Raw genomic sequence first — 20360 nt, forward strand, 5'->3', positions numbered from 1 at the left:
TCCAGGATCCATCACAGCCATAAAATCCAAATCTTTTTCCAAGTCCATAGTTGATATATCTATTCCAATCTCCAGGGCTTGAACCTTTCCTTTAATTTTTCTTTCATCTTGTTTTATTTGTCCAGCCATATCTTTGGTATCATCCACCTCCCCTCTCACAGAATCCTGAATTTCCTTCAGCTCCTGTCTCATTTTGCCAAATTCACTTTTCATCTCTTGTCTGCTCTGTCTCAGCTCCTGTCTCACCAGCTTAATCTCATTCATTATTTTCTGAAACATATCTAGATAGAGAACCCCTTCCTGTACATCCAGGGTCTTAGCCACCTTCTTGACTGTCATTCTTAACTATTCCCAAGCAAAGAACAGTTTATTTCTTTTTCCAGTCACAAAGGAGTTAATCCTCCAAGCCTGCTGACATCACCCTCTAGACAGCACAAACCGCCTTATCTCTTATGTGTCCAAAAGTGCAAAACAAATTTAGTTCACAGCATCCAAAAAATTAGTGGCATAAAAAGTAAGCAGATTCGTAAAAAAAAAAAAAAAAGTAAACCAGAAAAAATAGTCTCAAATGTCATAAAATCAGATTTCCTCTTTAGATTAGTTGCCCCTCATCCGTTTATATCTTTAAAATGCTCAATTCCATGCCAGCTTTTTGCAATAAAAAACAAAGATAGGCTATTTCGATTTTCTTCCTCCTTAATTCCGTGTATATGAAAGTTATAACTCACCCAGGGATTCTTTGTTGCTGATCCTATAACAAATCTCTTTTACTGTAACGATAACAAAATGATAAGAGTAGATAGAAGAATGCTTGCCTGTTAGAATAGGTTTTTCTTTAAAGAAAAAAAAAACATCTTGCTTAATCAGTTTGAGCTTGCTTGAAATTCCCTGGCTCCGTCCGATGTTGCTGGCAGGTCCTTCGTTCCTAATGAATTCAAGTCCCCCAACAAACACAACGAAGCTTGTGGATAATCTCTTCGTTTCTCCCTTGCCTGGGAGAAAGTTTTACCAATCAAAAAAAAAACCTTTTGGCTGGTTTTAAAACTGAAAAAGCTTCCTCTGAGACGAGAGCTCGCCTCAGAGGCAGGCACAAGCTAAGCCATCCTTCCCGGAAGTCAGCATCAAAGAGTTTTTTTAAGGCAAACATTTCTTTCTACTATGGGTGATATCCAATGTGAGTCATACTAGTAGACCAACTGAAGCCAATGGACTTAAGTAATTCTGTGTATGCCTTAGCTGGGTATCACCCTGTGGAATTCTTCTGAAATAATGGCCAAGCTTAAATACAAGTATACAATATTCTGCAATAATAATAAAAAATACAGTTTCCACACTGGGAATTAATTTCACACTTTTATTCATAAGATTTTTTTAAAAATGTGTTAATACCGTTTTTGAAAACCACTTGTCTTTAGATCATTACAGTATAAATTACAAACTAAAGGATGATAACATCCCAATAGTTAATTTACAGAACATGCAATTTTAAAATATTTGTTTGGTTTTGGCTTTAAGCCGCAACAAAATGATACAACAAATTGCAAACACAAAATCGAAAGGATAAGACCAGATTAACAGGACTCAAATCCTTCACTGTGATCATTAATTAAAACAGTAACAATTTCACCAAATTGCAATTCAATAATATTCTTATTCCATACGGCAAATACTAATACAAAATAAGCTTTTTGTGCACACCATTTGTGTACACCATATAAGCATAAAATTATGTTTGAGGGGGGAGGAGAGAATGAACCAGCACTCAGGTCCCATCAGCATCTGGGACTCTGTTATAGGCAGAGAGGAATGCCCTTTTTCCCCACTACTCCATAGACATAATGTTTTGAAAATAACACTACCTGCTTGCTAGAAGCTTATTGAAGGAAGTAATGAAGGGTTTTTAATCCTTGTATTGTAAGCAAAAACCTTTAAGGAATTTCTGAAAACTCTTTCAAGAGTGTGAGTTTTCAAGGTAGCATGGTTCTGTGAAAAATGTTCTTCATCCTTTTATTCCTGTTATTCTTTGCACAGCAGCAGAATCTGCCTAAATTTGGTATTAGTAATTTCTTCATGTGATTAATACACAGACCTACTGATCATCCACACTGGAGAACATCAGGACAAGCTGCACCTATATTTGCATTAGTGTGTTTCTCAGCGTAAGTATTGAATGATGATCCACGTAGATCAATATACATCTTGTCTGGCTAGTGTTCATTTCTCAAACTTAAATGCATGGCTCTCAAACGGCGTTAGCAGAAAAGAGAGAAAACCTTCCAAGCATAATTAGCTGAAAGATATTGGGGAATTTACTACCATTCCAAACATCCTCTGGGAAAGAAAATGAAAATACAGAGGATACTGTACAAAACTTTCCCTTGCTAAGAATACAGCACAAATGGGGTTAAAAATATAACATGCCAGTGTAGGACTCTTTGATTTGTAGAGTTATTATAAATTAGCTTTAGGCTTATTGAATTCAATTACTTTAAGAGAATGGAGCTGTGAAACCTCTTCTTTAGAGAAACCATACTCCAAGAGGATATCTTCAGTGTGCTCTCCTATAAATGGGTCCCTTTTGGAAGAAGGGATAGCTGGGGTCCTAGAAAGAAGTGGAGACGGTCTAGGACTTATCTCCCCCTGGTCATTTTTAAGAAAAGAACCACGTTCTTTGTTATGTGGATGTGAGGCAGCAGCATCAAAAGTCAAAACTGCTGTCACACAGGCATCCACATTATCAAAGATTTCACACCATTCTGCTTGGGTTTTCTTTGCAAATACATCTGCAAACATCGTCTTCATTTCAGGCCAGTCAGAGAAACTCATTTGACTGGGAAGTTTATGAGAATCCAGCCCCAGACCTGAAGAGATAAAAAAAATGGATCATTAAATTCACTGAGTTTAGCAAAAAAAATTATTTATTAGTAACAACCAGGAATTGTATAAAGGTCATAGATTAAAAAGGGAGGACAACAGGAATATGTATACAACAGGTTATATCCACACGCTGCATGTTTTACCTATAACACACACATCCCTATCAATATGCTAATTCACAAACTTACTTATGCAATCATGACTCAGAAATCATTATCTCAACAGTGGCTTCCTAATCAAAGAAGGAACGCTAGAATTGTTGAATATCCTGGTTCGCCCATAAATCACTGTGTTCCTCTGGGAAACTGTGGATGCCACCCTCCAGGAAGATCAGCTCTGCTGTTTCCAAAGTGTAACCATGCAAGTCTATAGTGGTAAAAACAGTGGTACCTTAAAAACATATACATTGATTGTGACATGAGTGCTTGTAGGCAAAGTTCAGCTTTATCAGATGCAAGATGATTCAGCTGACGAAGTTAACTCTGGCAAATGACGATTTATGCCATATCCATTCTATTATTGTTTATATCAGTGGTTCTCAAACTTTTTTGGTTCGCGGCGCACTGTGAAACATATAAAAAATTTCTGGCGCACTTCATGTACAAAATTAAAAATATATTAATATATTTTAAACTATGAATAAAAATAACTTAAACTATAGAAACTTAGCCTATACAAATGGGTTTCTTCTCATTTTTAAAATATACTTTCATAACATTTGTGGCATACCTAGCCATCTCTTAGGGCGCACCGATTGAGAATCACTGGTTTATATGATCACTTATTTAGAGATGTAGCTTCTGCTTTGCATCCAGAAGGTCCCAGGTTCAAACTCCAGCATCTCCCGTTAAAAGGATCAGGAAGGACATGATTGGAAAGACCCTTGAGACCCTAAACAGCTGCTACCAGTCAGAATAGGCGATACTGGACTAGATGGACCATTGATTTGTCTCAGTAGAAAGCAACTTACACTGTTTTACACACACTACTCTATCCTTGGATGAACAGTAAAGCAAGAGAGGCCTAACTTTGTAGTGTTTGTTGACTCTCTTTCAACCTTCATACTCTTATGCAACTCTTGAGTGTGTAAACTAATCAAGTGAGCTTGAGTTGTTATTCCAACTTGTCCCGAACAAAGCTGACAGGGTACTGGGAATTAAGTACAACTCCAAGCAGTAGTAATGTATTTTTGAGCATCTTTGGGAAACGAAGAAGCAAAATTCAGAAGGATCCTAGCCAAAACTTCCCCTTGCTGAGATGAGAACACAGCATCAATAAGCAAAATATACAAAATAGTACAAACAGACACCCTGACTAATCTCTGTCTCTGGGCTCCTTCACATGGCAATTTAATGTGCTATCGAGGCTGGCTGCATTCCCTTTTAATTTGCAGCAATTGCTTTATGTTTTTTGGAAAGGGAAGGCGAGCCACTGCATTTCCCTTTAAAAGCGAGTCAAACCAATCCACTGAAAATCCGAATAGTAAGGGAAAAAATTCCTCTGCTTCACTGCATCCCGCTCATGTAGTCGCCTTATTCCGATGTTTCCTGCTGGGGGTGGGGGTGGATCGTAACTTGCACAAACTCCACATCAACTCCATTTCATTTCTGTCTGCTTAGCCGGCCACTTCCACAGCTCTAGCCTTCCTTTCCGCCCCTTCACTTCCCCCCGTAACGTTAACACAGGTTTGTGTGTGTGCAAAAGGGCAATGTTAATGCCCCCCCTCAAGTGCAAGCAAAATAAACATCTGGGTTGTTTCAGGCTGGGAGGAAAAGAACACAACTTAGTGTGTGCACTCTCTCTCACTCCTCCCCCCCCCCGCACACACACACAGAGATCTGTCTGCCTGGAGGGAGAGAACCTAATTTCCCCTTCCTTATGGTCTCTGATTTTTAATTCCCCCTCTCATCCCCATCAGCTGTTGGGCAGGAAAAGAGGCTTTTCAGCCCAAGGAAGCTCAGTTAAAAACCTCCTCTAAACTTTGTTTGTGTAATATTGCATGTAATATGTAAAATTGCCATTGTGGAAATATTATTTGTCAAAGAATTGTCCCCCTGGGGTCCCTTGCCCTCAGCACCCCAAGGGGGGTTCTTTGCTTCTGAGAACAGTCGCAACACCTTTGGGTCTCTGCTTCTGAGGCAAACTATCCCTCTTTCAGGATTAAATCAAAGGTAGAACTGCCACCACCCCTCTTTCCAGCTCCATTCTCTGAGCAAGGGGATCTCAGAGAGCTACGTGAGTTCCAAGGGTATTAACCCACATTAATCAACAGTGATCAGTAGCGTTCAGCGATCAAGGACTAGATGTAGAATCATTAGTTTCAAGTCAATACACACCATCTATAAAAGAGTAGTTTATTTAAAAGAAAAGAAAGGTATATACAAAAAGAGAGCAGCAATTGTTTCCTTAAAGCCAATTGCCCCCAGCTGGGCTACAAGAGATACATTGGCATAACAAAGGTGAGAGGTTCAATACAGACAAAGAATATAACAAAGAGCTTGCTAAGCTAAGATCCTATACTCACAGTAGAATAGCCTGGTCCCCAAACGGCTTTTCTTTTCTGTAAAGCTTTAGGCGAGTAGAGTAGATGGAAACACGGAGCAACAACTGAAGGAATATGCTTCATTTTTATGGAGTTTACCAATCCACAGGGAGGGGGGAGGCAAATAGCTATATTCCACCCCTGCTGTGATCCACTCCTTTGAAGCCTTTGAAGATAAGGGGGCCAGACAGCTCCACCCAGGGGTCCTGATCTACAACACCCCCTCTTCCTGACTTTTGATCTCAGGAAGCTGATAAGGGATAATAGCTAAGGTTCAGTTGGATCTTCTTGCAATGTTGCAAATTGTCTGTATGGTGCTGAGCCACGGATCTCCCTCAGTAGGGTGTCCCAGGGATCCACAGGCTCCCAGAATTCTCTCTGGTTGACCCATTTCAGCTTGACCAAAGTTATCTATTCTTGATATTATTCGTTTAACATTTGATTTTATGTTTGATCGCAAAATAGTAGATTAAAAAAAAACAAATGTGAGAGGAATACCCTAGTTCACTATCAGGAGCAGGAATGAAAGAAGGCTCCCTGTCTCTCTGCCACCTGCAAAGCTGCCCTGCTTCACTTTCACTCATTCCCCACACCTTTCATGTCAATTCCCCCCCTCCAGGCTTCCCAGAGGCATGTAATTGACAAGAAACAATGACACTGACAAAAAAAAAAAACCCTTCCCCTCTCTCTTCAATAGCAAAATCGATACTCAAGAGGGAGTAAACATGTAAGAGATTTCTCTCTGTAGAAGTTGCAATGTGGGGGAGAGAGTGAGAAGGGTAGTAATGACTTTGGGGGAGTCCAGAGTGCAGAACAACTATCAACTTTGACTGTCTATCTGACAGGAGGAACCTCTCTATGGTTATCAGTGATGAGCCCCGAGCAGAGGGTAAGCACTGTTGAGGCTTACTTCTGAGTAAATAAGGACCGGGTAGTCGCTTGAGGCTGCAGAAGGCACACATGCACACATGCGCACACACATGCTTCTGCTGCATTTCATAAATACTTTGAAAAGGGATGGTTCCTCCCCCCAATGCTCTTCCCAGTTCAGTGTGCAATTGACAATGGGAAAAAAACCCTCCCCTTCTCCATTGGCAATACTCCAGAGGGAGTAAACACACAAATTTGGGGGCAGGGCCACAAGGAAACAGAGATACTACCCTTTCCAGAGGAACGTCATGTGAATTGAAAGTAAAAATAAACGTATTGGAAGCTGGGGAGTGTAAACCTTGCAAAGCTATTGCGATGGCAAAAGGTGCGTATTTACTATGAACTTAAGCTGCCGTGTGAACCAGCCTTCTGTCCTGTTCCCAAACTTTTATCCTAGAAAATAAACAGCTAAAGCTGCAGAACAAGCAGGCAGAAGAAAGGAGATGCTTCCTGGACTTCAGACTTTGGCTTTTGCCTTTGAAGAAATTTCCAGCATGCCCTGATGGTTCTGATTTTACAGACTAGGGCTGCAATCCAATACACACTTACCTGGGAGTAAGTCCCATTGAACCCAATGGAGCTTACTTCTGAGTAGACATGTATTGGATTGCAGAGTAGACATGTATTGGATTGCAATTTGTGCAACAATTCTGACCCCCATAGTCTAAACATGTAGGAAGCTTCACAGTTCTCTATTCTGCTAGCAATCCACATAGTTAATAGGAGATGTGCATGCTACAGGATTTGCACAGCTGGCCTCCCACAGTGAATTTAGGTTCTCTCAAAGGAAAAGGAACCTACTCTATAATAAATCCACTGGGTACATTTCCATATGTATCAATCAGTTTTACTGCTTTACTGAACAGAATGCAAACAGATAGCAGGAAATTATATCCATGGACATATATTGTAGGACATGAAATACCTCTGACCCAAAGTCCTAGTTTTTGTTATGAGGATATTAAAATTGAGAGCTTTAATAGAGTAAATTCGTTTTTAGCTTTAAATAAAACAACATGTCCTACATGACACTATATAAATATGATTATTCCTTTATGAAATTATACATACAGATTACAGTGGAAGGAAATCTGGCAGAATCTATTGTCAGGTTTGTTGTAAAGTGCTACAGTAAAATGACACATGAAATAATTTTAATATGACACATTTATTGGCCAATAACCACTGCAGTGTTCCACAGTTAAAATTAAAATAAATGATTCAGAGGCTCTGAACCTCTAGCTTTAATTTTTATTAAAGGTGTTGGTGTTAACCTTTAAAGCCCTACACGGTTTCGGTCCAGTTTATCTAAAGGAGCGCCTCCAGCATCATCAAATATGCCGCCTGACGAGATCAGCCTCACAAGACCTTCTCTCGGTCCCGCCAGTTAAAACAGCTAGGCTGGTGCGGACCAGAGAGAGGGCATTTTCGATTGTGGCCCCCACCCTCTGGAATTCTCTGCCATGTGACCTTCACCATGCCCCCTCCCTGGTAGGTTTCCGCCGAGAATTGAAAACCTGGTTGTTTAGGCGGGCCTACGGGACTTTTGGGTAATCTAGTTTTATTCTGTAAAGATGTGGGTGGGTTTAGATTAAGTAGAGTCTGATGTTGTATTTGTATTTATATGTTATATTTTAATTTTCTGTACGTCACCTAGAGTGGCTGTTAATTCGGCCAGATAGGTGACTTAGAAATAAAATTTTATTATTATTATTATTATTTCTTTTTATAATGGCTTCACAGATGTTGGAAGATGGTAAGTGGAAAGAGGTTACCTGTGGTCAAAGAATATTTCAATCCCATAGGAAAAACACCCCACATTTACAATCCAGGCTTTAGAGCAGCAGATAAATTGTTGTGGACTACATAACCTTCATCAGCTGATGTTTTATTGCTGCTGGGGCCATGACTGCACTGTTGTTTTATTATGCTATTATACTGAAGTTGTAGCGTAATGTCCCTCTAAAATCTATGAACTGCTTGCCAGCACAGGTGAAAAATATTTAGTCAGCCAAGTGGTTTGGTCTATGTTTTTTCTGTATCTGCTTGTGTTTGTACTTGCTTGTTTTTGAATAAGCCTGTTTGCTATGTGCGAGACTTGACCATCCTTGAGTTTGCTTTAGAGAACCAGCTACCACAGACGTGATGCCACCTTAGAGAACTTTTTTAAATTGAAATGTGAGATATAAACATTTCAAATAAGTAAATCAAATATTAGCAATCATACCTCTATCACCCTTGCCACCACTTTGTGGATAAGAGCAACTTCATTTAAGACAGTTCTATGATAAAAAGAATAATGACTGAAAATAGACAAGACAAATGAAATGGGGTAGTCAAGTTTTTCATCTTAGCATTAGAGGTGGGAGAGAAAAATGGAATGTACATGCTGAAATATTGACCTAAATTACCAGTATTCTTTATGAAAGCAAATATCCTGGAGCAAAGCTAGTCCCAGGTCTAAATGTGTATTTTGGCAAGAATTTGTGAGAGGTGGAACTAGCATCAGATCCACATTGTTTCCATTTAAGAACATTGTGAATCTGTGCAGGTATGGTGTTACGTGCTGAATATTAACATGCAAGAGAACTATCTGTAAACAGAAATCCCTGGACTGAAACCCCGTGACTGCCTGCAAATCTGGCATCATTTCCTTCTCCTTGCCTCCTTTATTTGTTTCCTGGAACACTCTCTCCTGATTCAGAAGCAGAGGAGTGTATTCAGGTAGGCCCATTTCAACTTGGCCTACTGAGCTCCTCCTAATGGGTGTTCTCTGCTCAATTGTCCATTGACCCATTGGACTGCCTTCAAGTTGATCCCAACTTATGGCTACCCTATGCATAGGGATTTCATGGTAAGCAGTATTCAGAGGAGGTTTACCATTGCCTCCCTCTGAAGCTAGTCCTCCCCAGCCGGCTAGGGCCTGCTCAGCTTGCCACAGCTGCACAAGCCAGCCCCTTCCTTGTCTGCAACTACCAGCTGGGGGGCAACTGGGCTCCTTTGGACTATGCAGCTTGTCCATGGCTGCACAGGTGGCAGGGCACGTAACCCCTGAGCCACTCCCTGTGTGGGTGATCTTTAGCTGGCCCTTGACACCCAGGAGACACGAGCAGGGATTTGAACTCACAGACTCTGGACTCCCAGCCAGGCTCTGCTCCTCACTGTGCTAAATCCTTGTAAATTCACAAAATGAGACTGAAGGTCTAGGCCTCCATAGAAGACAGGAATCTGACTGAGAAGAATCTGGCTGTAAGGGCTGCGCTGAGTAGGAAATGCTCTTTGCTCACATGGTGTACCAAAAAGTGTTTATTAGGAGATCAAGACTTGGGGGGGAAATGAACATCTGCTGATGTGATGAAATAAATATAACTTAACCACTGATGACATTAGCAGTCTGGTTTTAAGGGCTGCACAGTCTAGCAAATGATGTTTGTGCACACAGTGTAGCAAAAAAAGTCTTTGTCAGTGGATCAGGACTTGAACTGGATGAATATTTGCTGATGTGATGAAACAAACATATATATATATATATATATATATATATATATATATATATATATATATATATATATATATATAAACATAACCACTGATGACATTTAACAGGTGGCCATGGATATGTAGTACAATGGTTCCACTCCTATCTGCTACTGGGTAGTGCTACTGGGATACTGCATGGCCCCACAGCTTTTGGGCTGTGGGGTCCCGCAGGGGTCTATTCTGACTCCTACACTATACAGCATCTATATGAAATCATTGGGAGCTGCCATCCAGGGATAGGAAACATGGTATCATCAGTATGACTGCCATTCCATCTGAATAAGGGGTGGCTGAAAAAGATGTTGTTGGATGGTGGCCAATAAAGTAAAACTGAATCCTGAAAAGATGGAGGTGCTGTGGGTAGGGTATTGTCATATCTGGGAATTATGTGGACAACCTATTCTGGGAGGTGTTGTACTGTCCCTGGCCAGGTTCATAGTCTGGAAGTACTCCCTTATTTCAGTCACTGGAGTCACAAGTGGATTCTGTAGCTAGCAGTGCTTATGTTCAACTTAGACAGGTTCAGCAGCTACAGCTGCATGGACTGGGATAGCCTGGCCTCATCAGCCCATGCTCTAACAACCTCTGATCTGGACAACTGTATCAGGCTACACCTAGGGCTCCCCTTGAAGACAGTACAGCAGCAGCAGCGAGTCTAGAATGCAGCTGCCAGGTTTGTGAATGAGGAAGCTGAATAAGACCATGTGTCGATGGTCCTGAAAGTGCTGCACTGGCTGCCAGTGAGTTACTGGGCCCAATTCAAGGTGTTAGTACTACCATACAAAGCCCCAAGCAGCCTGGGACCCAAGTACCTAGATCACCTTCCCTAATATCAACCAGTAGATGCACTGTTGGTGATTCTGATGCTTGATGCCACCTAACTTGTGCTGACTCAAAACAGAGTCTTCTCGGTAATGGTACCCCACTTATGGAATGCTCTCCCCCTGGTGAAGAGTGCTTGTCCATCTCATTCATTATTAACGTTTAGGAAGAATTTAAGAACATTACTGTTCGTGCAAGGATTCAGTGACAGAATTATTTTTGCTACCTTTAAAATCATTAGTTGTGAGGATATTTAGATTGCTTATTTATTTTTTTAAATTGTATTGTTTTGTTTACTGTCTCCTTTGGGAGAAAGAAGGGTAAAAATCTATTAAAAATAAATTAATAAATAGGCATGCAAGCATGAAGAGAGAGCCTGAAAAACAAAGCACATGAGGAAGTGGAACAAGACATCTTGCTAAAGATGTTGGTCCAGATCTAAATATAATCATAGTCGCAGGACATGGTGTTAAACTTTTGTAAACTCATTGATTAGGATTCATGAATTGTTCTGCTGAATTTACTATGTTGGTGCACTGACATCACTGGATTGGCTTGCTGACATCACTATCTGCATGGATGACCTCAGTACCGCAGGATAGCACAGAACGCTGTTCTTCAACCTTGGGTCCCCAGATGTTCTTGGACTACAACTCCCACCATCCCCAGCCAACTTAGCCATTGGTCGAGGGATCATGGGAGTTGTAGTCCAACAACATCTGGGGACCTAAAGTTTGAAAACCACTGGCATAGAGAGTAGCTTGCATGTCTGTATACTGGGTTTGCCGAAAACAGTATAAAAGGAACACATAACAAAGAGACACCTCTAAGTGAGATCTATATGACACAGTTAACTTCAACTGTGTTGATTTAAGACAAGGACCCTATGCCTTATCCATATATGGGGATAATAAGACTGGGCTACCTTGCAGGGTTGTTGAAAGAATTACTAAGACACTGAACACAAAGCACTCTGAACACTTGAAATGTGCTATACAAATGCTAAGCATTATTATGTTTGTCTTATTATGTACACCACGCAAATATAATATCCAGCGTTTGCGCAGTTCAACAGACACATGAAGCAAGATCTTGCTTACAGAAATCATACGTATAAATGTGTTAAGCTGCAATCCTAACCCTACTTACATGGACGTTAGCCCCACTGAGTTCAATAAGACCTACTTCTGAGTAGACATTATTAGGATTGCCCTGGTTTTGTTTGTTTTTAAGGTGCCACAGGACTCCCGGACTGCTTTAAATTTCATATAGGCTTCTGTAGCATTAATTGCCCTCCTGGTTCTATTTTAGCCCTCCCCTTTTCCAGGACTGACAAAATTGATTGCCAACTTCAATTTGTTTTGGGGAGCACAGTCTGCCTGTTCCATTAGTGAAGCCATGCCCTGAACAGACTGGAAAAGTCCACGTTTTGTTCCTCCCATGGATTAGAGGACTGGCCTTTGCTGAAGGTGTCGAGTTAGTTGCAGCGAGCTATCATTGTTCCGTAATTATATCCCCTGGTTCTGGTTGGAGTCTTGTGGGCAAACATTTTGTATTGTACTGTAGCCTTGCAGGCCAGTGCAGTGTACCAGTAATCAATAAAACTGAGTTGCGTCTTTCTCTGTTGGTGTTCTGAATTGCTGTTCCCGATTACCCGGCCTAGTTAACCCTTACACATACCAATGTCAGTGCTTTCAATACGACAATTGTTCACATTCAAGCTCATTTACCATCCAGAGCAGGGACTGTTAACTGCTGGCCTGAAGCTTTCCCTGTTCAGTCTGCCCTCACCACAGGAATTTGGAAATAAGCTTGCACTGGCACCCCTGCAAGCTCTTTTCCCCTAAGCCTAATTCCCATATGGAAGGATTTTTTATTCTAAGATGGCAGCTAGGAAAAGATTAACACTTCCCACACACTGCGATCCAAAGAACCCCACCCCCACAGTAATTAGATTTAGCGGGGGGGGGGAGGTTCCCTTGGCAATATTGCAAGCTTTTTTCCTAAGCCTAATTGCTGTGCATGGAGGGATTTAGGTTAAGAAAGCAGACAGCAGGAAGGAAGGGAAGAAGAGAAAGAGAATGGAAGTGTAAGTAAATGAAGGGATGGGAGATTTATAAGAGAGAGTGCAAGGAGGATGGATGAATGGTATGTGTGCGACAGACAGACAGTAACTATGAGAAGGCTCCAACCCCAACCACTGTTGGCATGCAACTCCCAACTACCACCTAGGGAATGTGGCCCTTAAGGAAATAACATTCTCCGTCCCTGTCCTACAGACAAGAGATGTGAACACCTATGCAATTATTTCAAGTGAACTTAAAAAACAAAAAAACTTGTGTTCTCATAACCAAACAAGATACTCCAAATGTGACATCTAAGTGCACTCCCAATTTTTATTCCTTTTAGCCACAGCTTGTACTTTCCTGTGCCTCACATCATATACAACATCAGGTCCAGGAAAAGTGGGCATGGCTGATCCAAAATGGCCTGACAGACCAGCATTTGAAGCCTGGCAAGTACAATTAGGCCCAGGAGCAGGAGGTTTCCCACCACTGTATTATAGGCTGGCCTGAAACTTGGCCATTTACATCATACAACTTTTTAAAAGTAATCTTTCTTTTTCTTTTTTGCACAGGGCAGGTGGGGAATAAGTTTACTTGCAAATTCCTTTATACTGTACCAGGATCATTTCTAGAGCAGAGGGTGTAATTAAAAGCAAGCACTCCCACCCCAACTATCAAATGCAGAAACTACCAAAATGATGTAGACTGTAATCCTGTAAGGATGGTCTTGTTAATTTTCCTTCTGTACACTGCTGGTCTGTTTATATGCTTTAATGATCTATAAAGTTCCAATACTTTCCCAAAAGGGCTTTCCTTTATAAGCAAGCAATGGTTTCCCATAGCATTTCAGGATGGTCGATGTTTGCAGTAGGTCTGTATTTATTGTTGCTGCACTAGTTGTATAAGGCATGCTGTGCAGTCCTGTTTTTTATTTATTATTTTATTAATAATATTTATTAGTCATTTTTTCCCCAAAAGGAACTCAAAGCGACTTACGGAAAAAAACCTGTTTTGTGGATTTTCTCCATATTCATAAGGTCTACAAACTTTTTTTAAAAAATGTAAGTACAAGTTTATAGGAACCTTTCAATAATTTAAAAAATGGTTACCTAGACAAAGCTCTCACTTGCCTGGGAAACCTACAAACTCAGTCACAGTAGTTCAACCGATTAAAAAAAAGTTCTAGGGCTTGAACCTGAGCTAACACAGCTGCAATAAATTCATTGCGTGGTCTTGGGAAAATCTGTTTTTCAAGGCTCAGTTCCCTCCATCTGTAAAATGGGAATAGTATATGTTGTGCAGACAATGGAGATGAACCTGAAAATTACTTTGCCATCTTTAAAATGCTACAAAAATTACTAATAATATTTGCACATCTGTTTAAAACTCATGGTACACAAAACCTTCTTTCTTTCTTAAAACCACTCCTCTTGTTAACTTACCATTGATGAACTGCTCATAGAACTGTGGTTCAATTGCACCAACAGCCATGAATTTCCCATCTGAGGTCTTATATGTTTCATAAAAAGGGGCACCACTGTCCAGAAGGTTCTCACCACGAGGTCTGTTCCAAAGGCCAAGGTTTTGTGATTTCCACAGAAAAGAGCTTAGGTATGCTGTACCTTCTACCTTAAAAGATAAAAATGGGGGGGACCCCACATTGTAACATTATATGACAAAATAATATTAATAGGAATAAAGGCATTTCTCTTCTAGATATTCTGAGGTAAAACATCCTAAACTGATAAAACCAAACCTCTTTTTGCTTCCCTCTTCTTCCCGCTGAGTCTTCCACTGAACTGTCAGGCACTTGGAAAGTGCTGCGAGGGACTTTGACAGACGGTTGGGACAACTCACCTTTCAATCATCTGATGTCACAATAATGCCAGGTGATTGACAGGTGGATTGTCCTGCTCACTTGTCAAAGTTGACCTGTGGGTGCCAGGCCAAAAGGGTTCCCCAAGCCTGATTTAAGGCAGTATTTACTGTTAATTTTTTTCAGATTAGCTTGGTTTTTTAAATTGTCTAACAATTTGCCGATTCTAACATGTTTTATTGTTCTGCAATACTAGCAGTACATTTATTGTTTTATTTATTGTTCGCTGATTAGTTCCATTTTATCGAAGTAGGGTACAATTATTTAAAAATAAATAAAAGAAAATTAGTCTGAGTTTAAGTTACAGACAAACCAGTGCCTTATTTCCTTCGGAGCAGAATGTCTGTGAATATTCCATGCTGCCTGTTTCATTCACCCAGTACTCAGAATACGTTGAACATTCTTTGGCATTATCTGGAACCCGAAGCTTTATTGCTGCTCCCAAAACTTCCCTAGTGCATTACAATGTAATTGTTCCTTTTTAACACTTATGTAACAAAAATATTTGAGACTAAATTATTGAAATTCCAGTTTTTAAAGTATCTATTTTAGCTAGTTACTGGGGCTTTGTACAGGTATAGCCCAAAGTTGGCCATAGCCGAACATGCATGTCATTCCTTCCATTAAGACTAGCAGAGTCTCTTATTACCTCTTCGTTTCCATCACCACCTTGAAAATGTCTGAATCTATTATGCGGCTGGACCCAGTATCTCCAACCATATCTAATATGATGGATTTATTTATTTTTAAATGTTTATAGGCTGCTTTTATGGGCGATTCCCATCCAAAGCTGCTTACAATAATAAAATACAGCAAAAGAAATTTAATAATACCCCTCCCCAAAATATATCCAAACTCTTCAGAATCCCCATACCTAACGATGGGGCTGTCCTAGAACAGGTAGTGCTATTTGTGCCTGCCCAAATATATCCAATATGGTAATACATTAAGCAGATACATGCACCAGCATCTGGGATTATGGTCTGTTAAAGGCACTATTTCTACAGATGAGGAAGCTTCCATACCTTTTGCCTTGTCGAAAAATTAGCAAACAAAGATAAACATTGGCAAGTGCCAGAAAGAGGATTTCTGATGGAATTAGAAGCTGCAGTAAGCTACTGCAAGAATGTTACCTACAGAAATAGCTCTAATGAAAGCCTGAACTGATACCTAGTTGTTGGACAGCTACACAAATATAAATGTACATTATGTCAAAAGAATTTGATGCCACAAGAAATCAAGAGAAGAGACGTTCAGGTAGTCAATCTGATTCAACAAAGGAAACTCGCATATCCAGCTGAAACAGAGGTGTCTATCAACTGAAGGTTTTAGGACTACTGATTCCAAGTGCATACAGTTCCACCTGCCTTTCTTTAACAGTCTGTAGCCTGTTTTTTTTTTAAAAAAAACTTACCATACTTGCATCAATGATTTGCCCTTTGCCAGATTTTGTACGTTCATACAGTGCCATAATGATGCCCATTGCGCACATGACACCACCGCCAGCAAAATCAGCCAGAAGATTGATAGGAGCACAAGGATTGTCATCTTTTCTGCCAAGTTTTGACAATACACCTATATACAATAGTACATATATGCAATGTAATAATTAAATTAATTTTCCCCATGTCGCCCCAAAATAAAATGTAGTCTTAAATTCTGAAATCAATACTAATGTCTTCTAAATGTAGATATAAAGGCTCATCAATGTTCAAACAAACTCTAATCATATTCTTAGGCTTTTGAATCCACTGTACTAGGGTAGAGGCCTTGCAAAGGGACTTCTGGGGAAAATGCATGCCAGAAATGCCTATATAAGGCTGTTCCAGAAAAGAGGAGGGAACTATAGCTAAATCCTTTGCATTGATCTTTGCCAAAAGAACTGCTTAAGAATTCTTCACAATGAAACTTTTTATGTGATTGATAAACAACTATAGTTTGCTTTCTAAATAATAGACTCCAAATTGTTTTCAATAAAATGTTATTTTAATGCTAGTATTCACTGCCCGCTATACGAGGATCCCAGAAGGAAATTCTTGGCCCGATATATTCACTTGCGCCCAGGCAATTGCTCCAGGGAGTTGATAGTGGAGCTCCTAGGTGATCATGCTAAACAAGTAACACTTTCCATGGCTAATTTTGTGCTGGCCACCAAGAAGCTGCGAGCAAGCCACATTAAGACCTATAACATCATGTGATTTCTTTTAAACTCTGGCCTATTTTAACCTATCTGATGTTTTAACCCTACTTTTATTGTAAAACCCTTTTGTATTTTGCAAAGACCTATGGCTATATGCAATAAAGTTCTGTTGTTGCTGCTGCTAGTATTATAACCAACTCTTGATAGTATCTACTCAAATTTAACAATTGCTGATCAGCAATCCAATCCAATGAATGTTTGCTTGGAAACAGTCCCACTGGAATGCTGGTGTATTCCTAGATAAGTGTGATTAGACTCCAAGCCATCTTCAGGAAGAGTTAACAATCATTTCAATAATTTATTTATTTATGTAATTAATATACCACTGATTACTTCAAAGAAACATCTAAGCTGTTCACAATATTGTAAAAGTATCACAAATAAATACACAAAAAATTATTATGAACTTCAGATCTATCGGACCTTACAGCAAAGTCCATAAGTCAGCTCTTAACAGCAAAACTATACAGCAACATATCAAAAAGCTGGTATCAGAACTGTAGACCTGGTTTATTTTCCAAATAAAAATAAATGATTGTGGCCGAATGCAGACCATTTATCATTGATGAATTACAATCAAGCACATCTGCATGCATGTACACACAAACACGCCCCCTAATTAATTTCAACCATATTAACCACAAATCTCCACCAAGTTAATTATTATTTAACATAGGAGAAAAGTGTTGTTGTTTTTTTAAATAAAAATTAAATTATGCAATGTACCTGACAGTGCCAAAAAGTTGATATCATGACCTGCCAATCTGGCATATTTTCCCGTGTGACCAAATCCAGTTAGCCTAGCATAGATGAGTTTAGGATTATCCTGAAGAAGGATATCCGGACCAAGACCAAGTTTTTCCATCACACCTGAACAGGGAGATAAAATAAGTCAACTCACATAAAAATTAAAAGCTAGACCCACAAATGTTGAACAGGAAGGCAGAATTGCCACCTGACAGTTTGTGACTGGCCTGTCCCATTTTGCTCTGTCTCTGTTTAATGGCATATTTGTTTTATCCATTTTTGGGAAAATGAACCTGGTGCAACTCTGAATATGACACTGATGTAGGAAGAGCAAAATGCACAAGTGCTTTCTGCTTCCTGGTTCTATGTCTGTCCACAAGTTCATATGGGAATATTCATGTGCCTTCTTCTCTGACGGGAAGACACACATGTTCTTGATGCATGGAAAGCTTGCACAACTCCAGAGGAGAAGAGCCACAAAAGCTAAACTGCAAACATAACAAAAAAAAAAAGTGGAGACAAGAAGCTGAACCATTTTCACTTCCTACTTGCTGTCTATGTGCCTTTGGGCATTTCACAAAAGTGACAGAGAGGAAGTACAAGTTAAAGTTCTCTTTTCCACCCTTTCTCTGTCACATGTGAAGTCAATGTGCATTCATTTGTATGATGAAAAACCAAATATGCATGCACCAAAAAAAAAAAAAAAAACTGATCCAAGGGAGCAGTTTATTCATGTTATCAACCTAAGAGCTGGTGCAAATATTACTTTAAAAAATACATTCCTGGTTTGTGTGTGTGTAAATTAACATCTGAAACACAAACAAAGAAGATTGCAGGGGTTACTTCAGTGAACAGAACCAGTATTTACCATAAACACATCATACATTTTTCTAAGTGTGAAAGTAGCTGCTCACTCAAGTAGACCACTCACATCCTGCAGGAATGCCTAATGCAGTTAAATTCCAAGCCCAAAATTAACTCGAGTTGCTACTTTAAAAAAAAATAAGTTAATTTTACTGGGAAACTGTCTTTATTTATAATTTTTTAGAATAGCAAATCTGTAGATAAATGCAACCATTTGCCTTTTTTCTTTTTTATGTATGTTGATCTACAGTATTTTAAAATGAGCTGTCATTTTATATTGTATCTGATTATGCCACTGTCGGCATTGTAAAGAGGTTAATCAGGTTTACTTATTCTGTATTAAATGAATCCATTTTCAGTAATTTTCATTTGGCATTTTTTCATGATTTTTTCCCCACGTATTGAACTGGGAGGAAGTACAAGAATTTTCACTTTCCACATTCCACAGCAATTTCTTCTGTTCTATGTCTACAGGCCACATCAGAGAACGTCTGCGCTAGGGGGCATGCAAAGGGGACACATGCGTTTTTCCCTTGCGTGGGCAGGGAGTGAGAAAAGGACCGTCACCGCACAAGTTGTTCTGTGAGACACACACACAAAAGGGAGCGACCATTCGAGAACAGTAGACAGAGCAACAGCTACATCCTGCCTTTTGCCCCTGCGACAAGGGTAGGGGAACAGTGGCTCTCCAGTTATTGCTGGACTACAGCTCCCATCATCCCTGAGCGCTGGCCATGCTGACAGGGGCTGATGGGAGATGGAGTCCAACCAAGTTTCGAAGCGCTAGCTAGACTCACACCCATCTACCCCTTTCTGGCACCTCTTGAGGTAAATTTCCTCAGCGCACTGCCTCTTCACCACCCCCACCCAAGCCCATCGTTGTCATGCTAATCCTTCCCCATAAATGTCACTTCAAATCCCAAAAGGTAACGACATCCCCCCACCCTGGTCCTCGCTTTACTTATGGGGAGGAGATACGCCCCCACGCCCCCCAGCTCTCCTTTGCCGTCGTCGTCTTCTTGAGCAACAGACAGGCACCTGGTCGGAAGGGCTCGATAAGCACATCTGCCTTCTGGCAGAGTCTCCTCAGCGTCGCGGCGCCCGCGGGCTGTTTCAAGTCCAGCGCCAGAGACCGTTTGCCCCGGCCTTGCACGTCCGTAGCCATGGCCGTGCGGGGCGAGCGGTCTACCCGCTCCACTTGCGCCCCGAAGTCGGCCAGAATCAGGCCGCAGAGCGGGGCCGGTGCTAGGCCCGCCATCTCCAGCACTCTCACTCCGCGCAGCACCATAGCGACGTAAAGTGGCGGGCGGTGCGGGGAACTGACGCGGCCTAGGCAAGAACGGAGAGAAAGAAGGCAGGCAGGCCGACTTTCCGAGGCGGGTCTCTGCACCGACCAGCCGAGCCGGATTTGGCGCCTCCTCCTGGGGTGGACTGAGTTCTAGGCGGCGGTTCCAAAGGGCTGAGCTGGGGAGAGCGAGATTCCTTGCTGTTTACATGGCCGGAATCAGAGAAGTCCAAAGATCTTGGTTACGGCCAGTGTGCTACGATCCTGTGCCCGTTTACCGGGGAGTAAGCCTCGTTGACCTCAGTGGGACTTTATTTTTTTTAAAAAACTATTTTTACTATTTTAAAGAAGAAGAATGGCTTTGTATAATCATCAGAACATCATTGTGGAGGAATAAAAAGAAATAAACATATAACATTAATTAATAGAAATAAACAACCAATATTTTGGCGTGCACGTCACTTTTCGAGGAGAGAACATAGTGAAAATAATAACTCATGACTGTGAAGGATAATATTAGACTGAAAATAAAAGTAAATCTATTGATTTCTTGTTCATTTTTGTTGCCAAATCTGCCAAGCTTGTATAGATGGTCGCTTCAGTGGGACTTT

General features: G+C 40.6%; 1 protein-coding gene across 2 annotated transcripts; it reads right to left on the reverse strand.

Moving 5' to 3' along the window:
- Window positions 1–1340: 1340 nt before the first annotated feature.
- Window positions 1341–19979, reverse strand: AMACR (alpha-methylacyl-CoA racemase). 2 transcript variants are annotated; one of them, XM_061615994.1, is made up of 6 exons: window positions 19503–19979; window positions 17580–17723; window positions 16068–16228; window positions 14220–14406; window positions 8577–8631; window positions 2796–2861 (listed from the first exon to the last, which is right to left on the reverse strand). In XM_061615994.1, the coding sequence occupies exons 1-5, from the start codon at window positions 19750–19752 to the stop codon at window positions 8621–8623; spliced, it is 753 nt and encodes a 250-aa protein (XP_061471978.1). In that variant the 5' UTR covers window positions 19753–19979; the 3' UTR covers window positions 2796–2861; window positions 8577–8620. The 2 variants fall into 2 exon arrangements, with proteins under 2 accessions (XP_061471969.1, XP_061471978.1); XM_061615985.1 differs by lacking the exon at window positions 8577–8631 and having other exon boundaries at window positions 1341–2861; window positions 19503–19974.
- Window positions 19980–20360: the final 381 nt, after the last annotated feature.

Source organism: Rhineura floridana, chromosome 1, assembly GCF_030035675.1.
Source record: "Rhineura floridana isolate rRhiFlo1 chromosome 1, rRhiFlo1.hap2, whole genome shotgun sequence".
Lineage (NCBI taxonomy): Eukaryota > Metazoa > Chordata > Lepidosauria > Squamata > Rhineuridae > Rhineura > Rhineura floridana.